General features: G+C 43.7%; 1 protein-coding gene across 6 annotated transcripts in view; it reads left to right on the top strand.

Annotated features, from left to right (window-relative positions):
* Positions 1–1,282: 1,282 nt before the first annotated feature.
* Positions 1,283–14,265, top strand: part of LOC137424701 (calcium/calmodulin-dependent protein kinase type II subunit alpha) — a 314,922-nt gene continuing 301,939 nt past the window's right edge. For 3 of the 6 annotated variants that reach the window (XM_068112436.2, XM_068112438.2, XM_068112437.2), the window contains exons 1-2: positions 1,534–1,736; positions 3,068–3,162. In XM_068112436.2, the coding sequence (XP_067968537.1) occupies positions 1,672–1,736; positions 3,068–3,162 (160 nt within the window). In that variant the 5' untranslated portion in view covers positions 1,534–1,671. Of the gene's footprint in view, positions 1,737–3,067; positions 3,163–14,265 lie in introns of all 6 variants that reach the window. The other 3 variants (XM_078775808.1, XM_078775810.1, XM_068112435.2) reach the window with 3 other exon arrangements.

Below are 14,265 nucleotides of genomic sequence, written 5' to 3'. Positions count from 1 at the left end.
CTTTAGAATTGCCCTTTAGATTTACCCTTTCGAAATGCCCTTTAGAACCCTTTAGAATGATATTTTAGAACCCTCTAGAAATACCCATTATAATTAAACATGGTGGGTTATAAAGGTTGTTCTTTATTTTTGATGGATGGACGGAAAGAAGGGCATCGCGAAATATTGAAGTGGCTTCATCGCTTAAAACCTGCATGAATCAGCCATGAATCTGAAACTGTGTAGGAGATTCACATTTCAGCAGGACAATGATCCGAAGCACAAAGCAACAGCCACAGTGGAGCTGGAGTGGCTGAATAAGAAGAAAATAAATATTATTGGGTGTCCCAGTCAAAGTCCTGACTTGAACCGAATTGAACATTTATGGAGAGACTTGAAGGTTTCAGTCCATCGACAATCCCCATTAAACTTGGCAGAACTAGAGAAATTTTCACATGAAGAATGGGCAAAGATTTCACCATCTCACTGTGAAAAGCTGGTAGAGACCGACCCAAAAAGACTCATAGCAGCCATTGCTGCAAAAGGTGCTTCCACCAAGTACTGACCGAAGATGCTGAATACTTTTGCAAGCAGGGAATTTTGATTTGTACCTGTTATTTGCAGGTATCACTGACAGGTAACCTCTTTCAACTATAACAAACAGTGTTTCGCTTGATCTCTTCAGTTATGAATAAAAAAGTTCATTTGGAATTTTTTTTCTCCATATTTCGTTATTCATCTAAATGTGCCATTATTGGTCAGGGGTGAATACTTTTACAAACCACCGTACCGGTATATATCATTCAGCGATATTTTTCTGCCCGATCTCCCTCCATCTTCCCCGGTACTTTCCCCAATCCTCTTCCTCCCCATCTAATAGGATTCTCTGTTCCCTCAAGAGTGCAGTCGCGCTCTTCCTCTTCTTCCATCGAACATCGAGCTTCTTGTCGCCTGTACAAACACGCTTCGTCCCCCTCCCTCTCGCCGTCTTCTTCCAACGCGCAGTAAGTCGTCCCCTCCCTCCCCCGGCGTGTTAATATTCCCCATTCCCTCAGATTTCCCCGAACTTGGCAGGTTGTAGGTGGAGGAATGCAGTGCGTCATTCCGAGCACGCGTTTTCCACACGAATCATTCGGAATGAATGATTGCACCGATGCACCGACATGTAAACACCGACATTACAAATGTCGCCACATAAGCGAGCTTCGGCTTTTACGATCGGGTTTGTTGGCGGCATAAAAAAGCCAAAGTCCGAACGGAACGTCAGATTGGCGCTCCATTCGCATGGTCCACCCACAAAGACGCTCAAATTAACAGGAAGTCTGTTGGGAGCACCATAACCCCCTCATGTACATTTATCCACTGCACCCCCCGACGCACCTCCACCCCGCCTCCGGAGCTTTCCCGCCTTTTGCGAAGCCGCATTTCGGCTCCATCCGCGCTTTCCTCGCAGAGCTCCGCATCCCGCGGACTCCCCGCCTCACACCTTCTCCCAAACCCCACCCTCTCTTCTTTCATCCTCGCCCCCACCCCTCCCCTACTCTTACCCCAAATCCCATCTCTCCCACCCACCTGCTTTGTTTTTTCCATCCATCCACTCCGTCAGCTCCCTCGTCCATCTGCGCAGGCTCACCGTTCTGCCCGTCCCGACGACCCTCAGCCCAAACCTGCACTCCGTTCGCGGCAACGGCCATGGCGGTTCCAGCGCCATGCACCCGTTTCTCGGACGAGCACCAGCTGCTCGAGGAGCTGGGAAAGTATGCACTCCGGACCGAGCGACGCGCATTTTGTTCTCTCACAGCACGGGTCACATTCCGCTCCGCGCACCTCCTCACCTGCCTCCGCTCACCCGGTCTCAACCCCCTCGGTCTACGGTCTCCTAACCCTCTCTTTGGGTTTACCCCCTTGCCCCCCTCTGCCTGCCCCCATAGCCTCGTCTCTCTATTTTTTCTTCCATTCTCTCCCTTTTCTCCACGCCTCAATCTCCATAGCCTGTTTACATTTATTTATTTATCATTATGTGTAATGTGCACATGTACATGTACATGTGGATAAGTCAATGCCCACTTCTCCGCCTGTCTTCGGTAGTACGTGTGTGTGTGTGTGTGTGTGTGTGTGTGTGTGTTTGTTTGTGTGTATGTTTGTGTGTGTGTGTGTGTGTGTGTGTGTGTGTGTGTGTGTGTGTGTTTGTGTGTGTGCGTGTGGGTGTATGTTTGTGTGTATGTGTGTTTGTTGGTTTGTGGGGGAGGGGGGGTGGGGGGGGGTGTTTGTGTGTATATGTGTTTGTTGGTTTGTGTGGGGGGGGGGGTGGTGTTTGTTTGTGTGTGTGTGTGTGTGTGTATGTTTTTGTGTTTGAGCGTGTGTGTATGCGCATGTATGTGTTTGTGTGTGTTTGTGTGTGTGTGTGCTTGTGTTTGTGTGTGTGTGTGTGTGTATGTTTGTGTGTATGTTTATGTGTATGTCTTGTGTGTGTGTGTGTGTGTGTGTGTGTGTGTGTGTGTGTGTGTGTGTGTGTGTGTGTGTGTGTGTGTGTGTGTACGCACATGCATATGTCTGTGTGTTGAGTGTGTGTATGTTTGTGTGCTTGTGTTTGTGTGTGTGTGTGTTTGAGCGTGCGTATGTTTGTGTGTGAATGTGTGTGCGCATGTGTTTGTGTGTGTATGTGTGTGCGCATGTGTTTGTGTGTTTGTTTGTGTGTGTGTATGTGTGTGTGTTTGTCTGTATGTGTGTGTGTGTGTGTGTGTGTGTGTGTGTGTGTGTGTGTGTGTGTGTGTGTGTGTGTGTGTGTGTGTGTGTGTGTTTGTGTGTATGTGTATGTGTTTGTGTGTGCACGTGTTCTACTTTGTTTATGCAGATGAGCAAATGTACATACATCCTCGTTTGTGCACATGGTCCATGTACCTGCCTGGGTAGATGTTTAAGTTCATGCATACAAGCCCACGTGAGTTTGTCTGCATTGGTGTATGTACTCATTAATTTAGTGTATATGCTCATGTTTATGTACTTTATTATCGAAAAAGATTGGATACACAGTTACCTATTTGTCTCTATGAGGGCAGGCATGAGGGTTTTTTTTTGTTTTTCACAGGGGTGCGTTCTCCATTGTGCGAAAATGTGTGAAAATTTCAAGTGGACAAGAGTTTGCAGCAAAAATCATCAACACAAAGAAACTGTCAGCTCGAGGTGGGGTTAAATGTCTGCTTCATTAAACTCCAATTTTCATCTTGTAATTTCTGTACAATGTTCTTTCTCTTTTCATGCAAAAATCAGATGGGTTTGATGGGGGTGGGAGGACATAGCTGGCGAATGATCGTGGAAAGGGGTACCATTTGCAAAAATATTTATGTAAGCAGCAAAAACTTTTGTTCGATTACAATTTTATTTCAGAATGGGTTCCAGCTTCGTCAGATGCTTTCCTCAAAAGCTAAACAACAAAGGAAAACATGATGAACACGCACACAAAACAAAGCAACAGGCACACACACAAACATACAGCACTCGGTAGAGCACATACCTCCGCCAGGTGAACAGGTTATGTTTTGTATCCCACTGATAAGCCGGATATGGATTCGGACCTGAACCAAAATCTAATCACCTTGTTTTTGTCACTTAACCAACTCATTCACCTAGTTTTGTCACAAGTCTTCCATTACTTTTTGAAATATCATATTACATATCGCTTTTCGCCCGATCTCTCAATGGTGAAGTCACTTAAAAATTAAATAATGATCGTATCCGAATCCATATTCAGATCTTCACCAAAATCGAATCGATTCGGCCTTGTCACACACACAACATGTGCACCAGGTTTTGTCCAAATCGGTCAATAACTTTTTGAAATATCCTGCTATGTATTGTTTTTAGCCCGATCACTCTATGATGAAGAATCACTTAAAAAATTCTACTAGCCGGATCCGAATCCGGATCTTCACCAAAATCTAATAATTTTGTCCTTGTCACATACACTACCTCTGCGCCAAATTTCGTTCGAATCCGTCCGCAACTTTTTGAGATATCTTGGTCACAGACAAACAGACAAACAGACAGCGGTGAACACATGACCTCCGTCCACCTTCGGTGGCGCAGGTAAATAGAACGGCACTCGGTAGAGCATGTACCTCCTCCAGGCTAAACGGTTTGTTTTATATCCCACTGATAGGCCAAATTCGAATAGCTTGTTATATTCACCTACCAAACTCATCCACCATGTTTGTCATAACCTGTCCACAACTTTTTGAGATATCGTGGTATATATATTTTTTTGACCCCATCTCTTAATGGTGAAGAATCACTTAAAAACATTTATTGGATCTTCACCAAAATCAAATCCATTTGTCCTTGTCAGACACCCAACCTGTCCACCAAATTTAGTTTGAATCCACCCATAACCTTTTCAGATACCCTGCTCACAGACAGACAGACAGACAGACAGACAGACAGACCAACAAACAGACAGATGAAAAATTACTCATAGAGCAACACTTGGCAAAAGAGAACAAAGTTGAATGGCACTCAGTAAATCATCCTTTTTACATCACAAATTAGCCTCACAAGGCTAACCCCCACTCTCGTAGGGAAAATGGCCTTTTAAATGCATGTTGTTGTTGTTTGTTGTACCTCACAAATAATTGGTGGTTGAATTCTGTGACCTGATATGCAAATCGTCTTGAAATTTTAAGTTAATGGTATGAAAATTGACAATTATAGAAATTTGAAAAGGTTGTTGACCTTTGGCCTATGTTGACCTTGTGACCTATGTTGATCACAAATTTTTTTATTTTTTTTTCGTATAGAAGATCGAGGCTCGTGAAAGAGCCAACATTAATCACACAAGAAGTCAAACCGACTCATAAACCACAAAATAAGGAGAGCGGTAGACAAGATGGGGAGAGAGGGGGAAGGACACAAACACAACATTTGAGAGCAGGGACATCAAGAGAACTGTGGGAGGGAGAGGGCTTGGGGGGAGGAGGCACGGGAAGGGGTGGGGGTGGGGGGTGGGAGAGGTATAAAACACATGGACACTGCCAGGACTTCCAGGAAAGAAGTCGGAATTTCGAAAAAGTGGATCTGGGGTGAATTAGCAGGGGTAGAAAAGATCAAGGTTTTGGATGGGGAAAGATAAGAGATGGTGGTGAACAGCTGTTGTAAAGACCTGGAGGGAGGAGTGGGATTGAAGAGAGTGAGGGAGTTTGTTCCAGAGGCGAGAAAAAAGAGGAATGAAAGAGTGAAGGTGAGTAGAGAGTCTTGATTTTGGCAGTTTAACCATCAGAGGGTTGCAGGCAGATCTTGTACGACCTGTAGGAATATTTGGGGGACAGAGCACAGAGGGAGCTGGGGGAGCAAGGCCAGAGAGGAGTCTATGGAAGACGGAAAGACCACCAACCTGCCTGCGGTGAGTGAGTGAGAGGCCCTTGGAGTTAGCTTCATCGCACGAGATTCCAATGATTCTGAAAGCTTTGGTTTCAACAGCGTCAAGCCGAGCTAGGTGTGAGGCAGGAGCACCAGCCCAGAGGGGAGAGCAGTATTCCATTGAGCTGCGGATGAAAGCCTTGTACGTGGTGAGGAGCTCAGGTGTGCCAAGGAAGGACTTCGCACGATGGAGGATGCCCAGTCGGCGACTGGCTTTGGAGGCCAGCTTGGAAATGTGGTTTTCCCAAAAAAGATCATGGCAGATAGTGAGACCCAAATGCTTTGGTGACAGAACTTCTTGGAGAGGATTGTTGAGAAAGTAGATGGGAGGGTTTTGTCGGACCACAAACTCCACCATTTGGAGAAGTTTCGTGAAGATCGGTTTAAAATTGTAACCTGTAGGCAAGTATAAGTGAGTGGACAGACACAGACACACACACACACACACACACACACACACACACACACACACACACACACACACACACACACACACACACACACACGTGATAAACATGTACTTGTCCAAAAAAATGTTTTGGCCAATTAACCCTTTGAGTACGGGATTTTTTTTGGATAGTCCCGGGATCCTCAGCAACCTAAGCAAAAAAAAAAAAAAATTCTCGAACCTCGATAAGTTTGATAAAACGGGATTGATTTGGCATTTTGGTACGGGAATGCAACCACGTCCTGACGATCTAATTATAGATGTAGTCGATGACGTGTAGTAACGTCATCCGTACACAAAACTTTTTCGCGGGTTGCGGCATTGGACGTCATCCGTACTCAAAGGGTTAACAAACAGACATATTTGCCAACATAGTTATTTCCTGGTCAAAGGTTAAAGTCCGTAATAGGTCTATAACTTGAGAACAGTTGAAGTGATCTAATTCAAACTTGGTACAGGTATGTATAATGATGTAAAGATTAACTGATTAGATGTTGGGGGAGAAGTTCAAAGGTCAAAGGTCAAAGTCCTAATAGGTCTATAACTTGAGAACGGCTGAAGTTATCTAATTCAAACTTGCTACAGGTATGTATAATTATGTTAAGATTAGCTGATTATAATTTTGGGCCAAGAGGTCAAAGGTCAAAGTCCGTTATAGGTATATAACTTCAGAACAGCTGAAGTGATCTAATGCAAACTTGGTACAGGTATGTATAATGATGTAAAGATTAACTGAATAGATTTTGGGGCCAAAGTTCAAAGGTCAAATGTCAAAGTCCTAATAAGTCTATAACTTGAGGATGGCTGAAGTGATCTAAGTCACACTTGGTACAGGTATGTATAATGATGTAAAGATTAGCTGATTATAATTTGGAGTCAAGAGCTCAAAGGTCAAAGTCTGTAATAGGTCTATAACTTGAGAACGACTGAAGTGATATAATTCAAACTTGGTACACATATGTATAATGATGTAGAGATTAACTGATTAGATCTTGGGGTCCCGGGGTTAAAGGTCAGAGATCATGTCAGGTAAAAATGTGATAACTTGTGAACAGCTGAAAGGATTTAAATTAAAACTTGGTACAGGTATATATAATGATGTAAACATGAAATGATTAAATTTTGGGGTGAAGAGGTCAAAGGCCAGAGGTCATGTCAGGTAAAAATGTGATAACTTGAGAACAGCTGAATGGATTTAAAGCAAACTTGGTACAAGAATTATAATGATGTAATAATGTGGGTCGAGGCATAATCAGTCGACGTTGTGACGTCGAAGCGTGTCGTTTCAGTTAATTCAGATATCAAGGGTCATGTAAGAGTACAACCTCAGGTGGAATTGGGTCGATAAACAAGATGTGGCAAGCGATAACAATGGGCCTACAATTTGCAGATGCACTATAATACAAGGAGAGGGAATGGTCGGCAAGAATTGTCGGCAGTACCACTGTCAAGAATAGAGGATTCTGATGGAGTATAGTTACCTCCTTCACCCAAGTTGGGCAGAGGTTATGTATACACCCCTGTTTGTTTGTCTGTTTTTAGCTTGTTTGTGAGCAGGATATCTCAAAAAGTTGTGGTTGGATTCAGACAAAACCTGGTGGACAGGTTAGGTGTGCTCCAAGGATGAATTGATTCGGTTTTGGTGAAGATTCAGATCTAGATCTGGATATGAGAATTATTTAAATGATTCTTCAACATTGAGAGATGGGCCCAAAACGATATGTATCATGATATCTCAAAAGGTTATGGATGGGTTATGACAAAACTAGGTGGATGAGCTGGTTTGGTGACAAGTACAAGCCGTTTAGATTTTGGCTAAGGTCCAGATCCAGATCTATCCTATCAGTTGGATACAATATGTAAACTGTTCAGCCTTTGCGGAGGTATGCACTTTACCGAGTGTCATTCTAGTTGAGTGTTGAGTTTGGCCAAACTGCCAACATCCTCCCCATTGAATCTGATTAAAATTGTTTTAATTTTTTGTTTTTCATAAATTTGTATTTTATAGATTTGGAGAGGGGGGAAAGGAAAAGGTTTCTTGTTTTATCATGTGTCTTCTTTTGTTTTATTCAGTTTGATATAATCATCTAAGGCTGTCGTTTAAGTAAAAAGCAATATTACCATTACACATTCGTTATTTGCATAGATGTCCAAGCAACATACTCGTCTCTGAAAATCTCTTGCTTTGGTCTCGGAGAGGAACAAAGTTCATTTGTCGGAATCGGAATTTGTCTTTGCTTTTGTGTTTTAATCATTTAAACGTTCTATCCTCAAATGTAGAAGTACATGTTGTTAAAAGTTACAAATGGCTTTGTTTACATTTCAATAGCAATAATTTATATCAGTATAACCAGTGCATGCTCGTTGCTGATTCAAGGGCTCAAAACTGCGAGTAAATGTGTTCACACAGGCAAGATGCTTTCTTTTCTGTAAATGTAAGTGTACTTCACGAGCATATGTGTGTGCGCTTATCCACTTCTGAATAAGTATTATAAAAGAAGTATTGTTCATAGATTGGTTCACTGCTATGGTGAAGTAATGATTTTCATGTACAGCATTGAGCCATTTTTATCTGACCTGTGGCACATCTACAAGAGCATCGTGTGGTTGTTGTCGTTATTGTTGTTGTGTGTCGAATTTTGAAATATGCATCCATTGGTGAGGGAGTTGCTGGATCTCACCCACATTTGTCGCTTGAATCCAATCACCATGCCACCCAGACAAAATAATATGGCCGCCATCTTGGTTTTCTGTTGGACCAAAGACGTCAAGCCTGTAGGCCACTGTCGATTTATACACTGCCCGGGTGTGTTGCGTCGGATTTCCATTGGCTTTGTTTGGGTTGAGTGATGATTGGAAGGGATGAGGCAATGGGGGAATTGTGTCTTCAAGTATGATGTAATATCTTAGGGGGTGTGAAACCAGACCCAGCTGTCCATCAGACTCGTCATTGATATTGAACCAAACCATGAAGACCCTTGGAGATTAATTGTATAATTCCTTCAGCAGCAAGGATTGAGGAAGTTTTTTTTTTTTTGTATACAAGATCGAGGCTCGTGAAAGAGCGAACATTAATCACACAAAAAGTCAAACCGACACATCAAACATATAATAAGGGGAGCAGTAGACAAGATGGGGAGAGAGAGGGGGAAGGACACAAACACAACATTTGAGAGCAGGGACATTGAGAGAAATGTGGGAGGGAGAGGGCTTGGGGGGAGGTGGGAGAGGTATAAAACATATGGACACTGCAAGGACTTCCAGGAAAGGAGTTGGAATTTAAAAAAGTGGATCTGGGGTGAATTAGCGGGGGTAAAAAAGATCAAGGTTTTGGATGGGGGAAGATAAGCGATGGTAGTGAACAGCTGCTTTAAAGACCTGGAGGGAGGAGTGGGATTGAAGGGAGTGGGGGAGTTTGTTCCAGAGACGGGAGAAAAGGGGAATGAAAGAGTGAAGGTGAGCAGAGCGCCTAGATTTTGGCAGTTTAACCATAAGAGTGTTGCAGGCAGATCTTGTGCGACCTGAAGGAATATTATGGGGACAGAACACAGAGAGAGCTGGGGGAGCAAGGCCGGAGAGGAGTCTGTAGAAGACAGAAAAACCACCAACCTGCCTATGGTGAGTGAGTGAAAGGCCCTCGGAGTTAGCTTCATCGCAGAGGATTCCAATGATTCTGAAAGCTTTGGTTTCAACAGCGTGAAGCCGAGCTAGGTGTGAGGCAGGAGCACCGGCCCAGAGGGGGGAACAGTATTCCATTGAGCTGCGGATGAAAGCCTTGTATGTGGTGAGGAGCTCAGGTGTGCCAAGGAAGGACTTCGCACGACTGAGGATGCCCAGTCGGCGACTGGCTTTGGAGGCCAGCTTGGAAATGTGGTTTTCCCAAGAAAGATCATGGCAGATAGTGAGACCCAAAAGCTTGAGCGACAGAACTTCTTGGAGAGGATTGTTGAGATGGGAGGGTTTTCCAGTCGGTCTTTTCGGAAAGACATGGTAAGAGTGTGAGATTTGTCAGGATTGAAAGACATGTTCCACTTGTTTGACTAGTCTGTGATTTTGTCCAGGTCTGCAGAGGGTGAGGAGGCTGCAGACTGTCGATCTGAGGGATGAGGAATGGAGCGGCAGAGAGTGTAGTCATCAGCAAAGAGATAGAGAGGATTTTCCAGAGAGTTGGAGAGATCATTGGTGAAGACGAGAAATAGCACAGGGCCCAGAACACTACCTTGGGGAACTCCAGCCACAACAGGAAGGGGAGATGAGAGAAATTCATTCAGGGCCACACGTTGCCTACGACCAGAGAGGAAGTCTGCAAGCCATGAGTGGAGTTTTCGATGGATACCATAGGAGGAGAGTTTGGTGAGCAGAGCTGGGTGCCAGACCGTATCGAAGGCACGTGATATGTCAAGGGAGTCAGCTCTGATTTCCTGTTTTGCATTGAGGACCTCCATCCATTGTTGAGACAGCAGAAGCAACATGTCCAGAGTAGAATGACCTGGTCTGAATCCAAATTGATGATCAGAAATCAAGCCATTGGAGAAGAGGAAGGATTTGATATCCGAAGCAATGATGGATTCCATGACTTTGCTGATAATTGGGAGCAGGCTGATTGGTCTGTAGTTGCAAGGATCTGTTTTTGCACCTTTTTGTCTAAATCAGTAATGTTTGCTGATTTCCAAGATTCTGGCAGATGACCTTGAGCAAAAGAGAGGGTGAAAAGAACAGAGAGGGGGTGAGATAGAGCGGCAGAGCAGGATTTTAGGACCTGTAGGTTGATACCGTCTGTTCCAGTTGCAGAATCAGAGTCGAGGTTTGACAAAAACTTCTCCACCTTGTCAGGAGAGAAGGGCACAGAGTCCAGGAGCAGTTGAGTTCGACTGGGTAAGGTGGGAACAGAGAGAGATGGGTTTGGGACACAAGATTTTGAGGCAAACACAGAGTTGAGGCATTCGGCTTTGTTACGTGCGAAATTAGTTAAGTGGACAGAGGACGTGAAAATATATATTTTGTGTGACAGGTTGTGACCAGGTCATTCTTGTTCTGGGGCTGGCAGGTATCACCTTTGATGCGCACTCCTCGCCTTTGAGCTGGGTTTGAATCCCGAACCAGCTATAAAATGTCACCCTCGTGGTTTGCATGCAGGGTGATGCATCAATAAACTCAACTGAACGACCTGTATTCTAGCACTCGGGGCATTGGTCTATGAAGTCAAAGATTACATGGTGTCTTTCGCAAAGTGTAGGCAAATTATTGCACAGTGTAGGCTACCTGAACAAAATACAAATTCCTGTCACCTTCAGTTGAATGTCAGGCCTGGCCAGCGAGTTCGTGAAAGACTTGGCTCAAAGACACCCCCCATCCTCACTAAAGACTCCATAAGAGGGTGCAAATCATTGGGACCATTTAAGAGGACTAGAAAATATGCCATTTTTCCAGGTGGCGTTGAATATGATTATTTTGAAAGAAATTTTTTAGGTTTTCTGAGATGAAAACTCAGAAGATGCGATATCCTATTCAATAGACTTCAAATTACCTTTTCATATTTTGGAAAGTGAAAATTATTAATTTATGACGAACATGCCGGTTTGAGGTTTTTGCTTGCTGGAGTTGTTGATTTTTCTTGCTGGAGTTGGAGTTCTTGGTCAGTAATGTCGAGAAGACCTTTTACAGCCAAAATAATGTCCTTCAGTCAGTCAGTCAGTCAGTCAGTCAGTCAGTCAGTCCATCCTTCCATCAGTCAGTCGGTCCATTAACACTTGTTCGTTTTTTTTCCCTCGTCTTCTGAGGCGGCTCAACGGATTGTTTTGAAACTCGGATTGTCAATGTGCAAAAACGAATGAAGCCTCTTTTTAAAATTTCCATCCAAGTGGTGAGGGAATGAGCTAATTAACTCAAAATGAATGTATATTTGTATGTCCATCACATTGTGAGTAGGGCGAAGGCTGTATGGGCCAATGTAGGACCTGCAGCGTCGACCACAAACATCGCAGGTATATAGACTGGTCCTTATGAAGATTGACGTTGGCAGGTCTCCCTTTCTTGCCTCTGTATTCTCTTGATGGCAAGTCTCCCACGTTCAAAGTGGTTCAGGTCTTCGCGACTTTGCCAAGCTGACCTGTTTGTGGCGTAACGTTCCCAGGTGATGACTGGAATGGCACAGGACTTGAGTGCAGACTTAAGGAGGTCATTGTAATGCTTCCTTTTCTGACCACATGACCATTTAAGGCACTTTGTCTTGTCAGGTGATGCCAAGAATCTTAGGAAGGTATCGCATCTGGAATTGATTGAGGCATTTGATACGGTGACTGTAGGGTGTCCACGATTCATATCTACACAGGTGTGTCGATAAAACGACGGCACGATAGACACTGATCTTGGAGTTCAGGCGAATTGCACGTTCATGCCAGAGGCGATGTGTCAACCTTCCAAACGGCACACATGCTTCACCGAGTCTTGATGTTACGTCGTAAATCATTGTATTTTGAGAGAGAGAGCATCTCCAAGGTCGCAACACTTATCAACAACTTTGAGTAGCGTGTCATTGATGGAAATGTTATGGGACGGTACCCTCATTACGCATCTTCTAGTCTCGTCTGAAGCATAGCCTTGGTCTTCTTGAGGCTATTCGCAAGGCCAGAGTAACGAGCATATTGCGCCAAGCAGTTGACAATAAATGTGCATAATCTTCGAGATTATGACTGAAGAGTGTGGTCATTGGCAAGAAATAGATCACGGAGCAACATTTCTTTGATTCTGGACTTGGCCTTCAGACGCTGCAAATTGAAGACACTATTGTCGGTGCTTGCTTCCTCATTATTTAATTTTAACCTCTTAATCCTCCAGATTTAATTTGATCTTAATCATTATTTAATTTGACCTTTTACTTAAATTTTAACCTCTTCATGTCATTAATGCCCTCTTGCTTTGAAGAACAGGAAAGAAAGATGGAGGCGAGGACAGGCAGTTGAGGTGGGGGTGGGGGCAGGGGCAAAGAAGGGACAGTCCTTTTTAGTCCCTTTTAGTCCTTTTAAGACCATTTCAACACTTTCAAACCCCTTTAGACTCCTTATGACCATATACAGACCCCTTAATAACCCAAACACCCTTTGGACCATTTAGCAACATAAGACCCTTCAATACCCTTTAAAACTCGAAGACCCCCAAAGACCTTTTAAGATCCCTAAAATCCCTTAGAACCCTAAAATCCCATAAGACCCCTCATAACCTTTGGAACCCTAAGACCCTTTAAGAAACCCAAGACCTTAAGACCCCTAAAACCCATAAAGACCACGAAGACACTTAAGAACCCGAAAACTATTTCGACTCTTTGGAACCCTAAAAGCATTTAGACCCTTTAGAACCCTAAGACCCCTAAGAACATTAAGACTCAAAAGATCCCTCAGACTCTTTAAGACACCGAAAACACTCGTTATCACCTAATTCATCCTTATTACGACCACCCTCCATTGGGGGAAGAGCGTCTGTCACACTTGGGACTATTCATATTTTATGACACTTCACATGACAAAGGTGCCTTTTCTTTGAGAGAACGTGCTTAAATTTGTCTTCAGTGGCATTGAGGACCAGAGTTGAGTATCATGGAAGTCCTGTTTCTAAACCTGAATAGTGAGGCCAAAAATAGTGCCTAATACATGTCAATAGAGTTGAGTTTTCATTTCCAGTAGTCGATGAACAGTTGGAAGCTTGTTCCACGAAAAGTCAAATGAATAGCTCATTCCAAAACGTATTAGTGATGCAAATGATGATAAAATGCAATACTCGAAGACAAAGCCAATAAATTGAAGTAATCTAACATACCGATATAAGCGGTGTGATAATTTTAATTAAAAATAATATTGAATGTTGCAATTGCAACGCGATATCATTTAACGGCCTAATTAAGGAAATGATAGAAAAAAAAATTAAAGGTCTTTCTGGCAAAATAAAAACAATTGGTCATTAAAACAATTGCCCACACATGAAAGCCCACAGAATCTTGTTTCTCACAGTCTGAGAGTCCTTTAGGTGCTTTTTTGCAAACTCCCAGCGGGCTTTCATGTGTCTTTCACTGAGGAGAGGCTTCCGTCTGGCCACTCTGCCATAAAGCCCAGATCGGTGGAGTGTTGCAGTGATGGTTGTCCTTCTGGAAGTTTCTCCATCTCCACACAGGATCTCTGGAGCTCAGCCAGAGGGACCATCGGGTTCTTGGTCACCTCTATTACCAAGGCCCTTCTCCCCCGATTGCTCAGTTTGGCCGGGCGGACAGCTCTAGGAAGAGTCCTGGTTGTTCCAAACTTCTTCCATTTAAGAATTATGGAGGCCACTGTGCTCTTGGGAACCTTCAATGCAGCAGAGATTTTTTTGTGGGCTTCCCCAGATCTGTGCCTCGACACAATCCTGTCTCTGAGCTCTGCAGGCAGTTCCTTCGACCT

Source organism: Myxine glutinosa, chromosome 4 (genome assembly GCF_964187855.1).
Source record: "Myxine glutinosa chromosome 4, kmMyxGlut1.1, whole genome shotgun sequence".
Classification (NCBI taxonomy): Eukaryota; Metazoa; Chordata; class Myxini; order Myxiniformes; family Myxinidae; genus Myxine; species Myxine glutinosa.
This window is presented reverse-complemented; position numbering and strand designations above follow the sequence as displayed.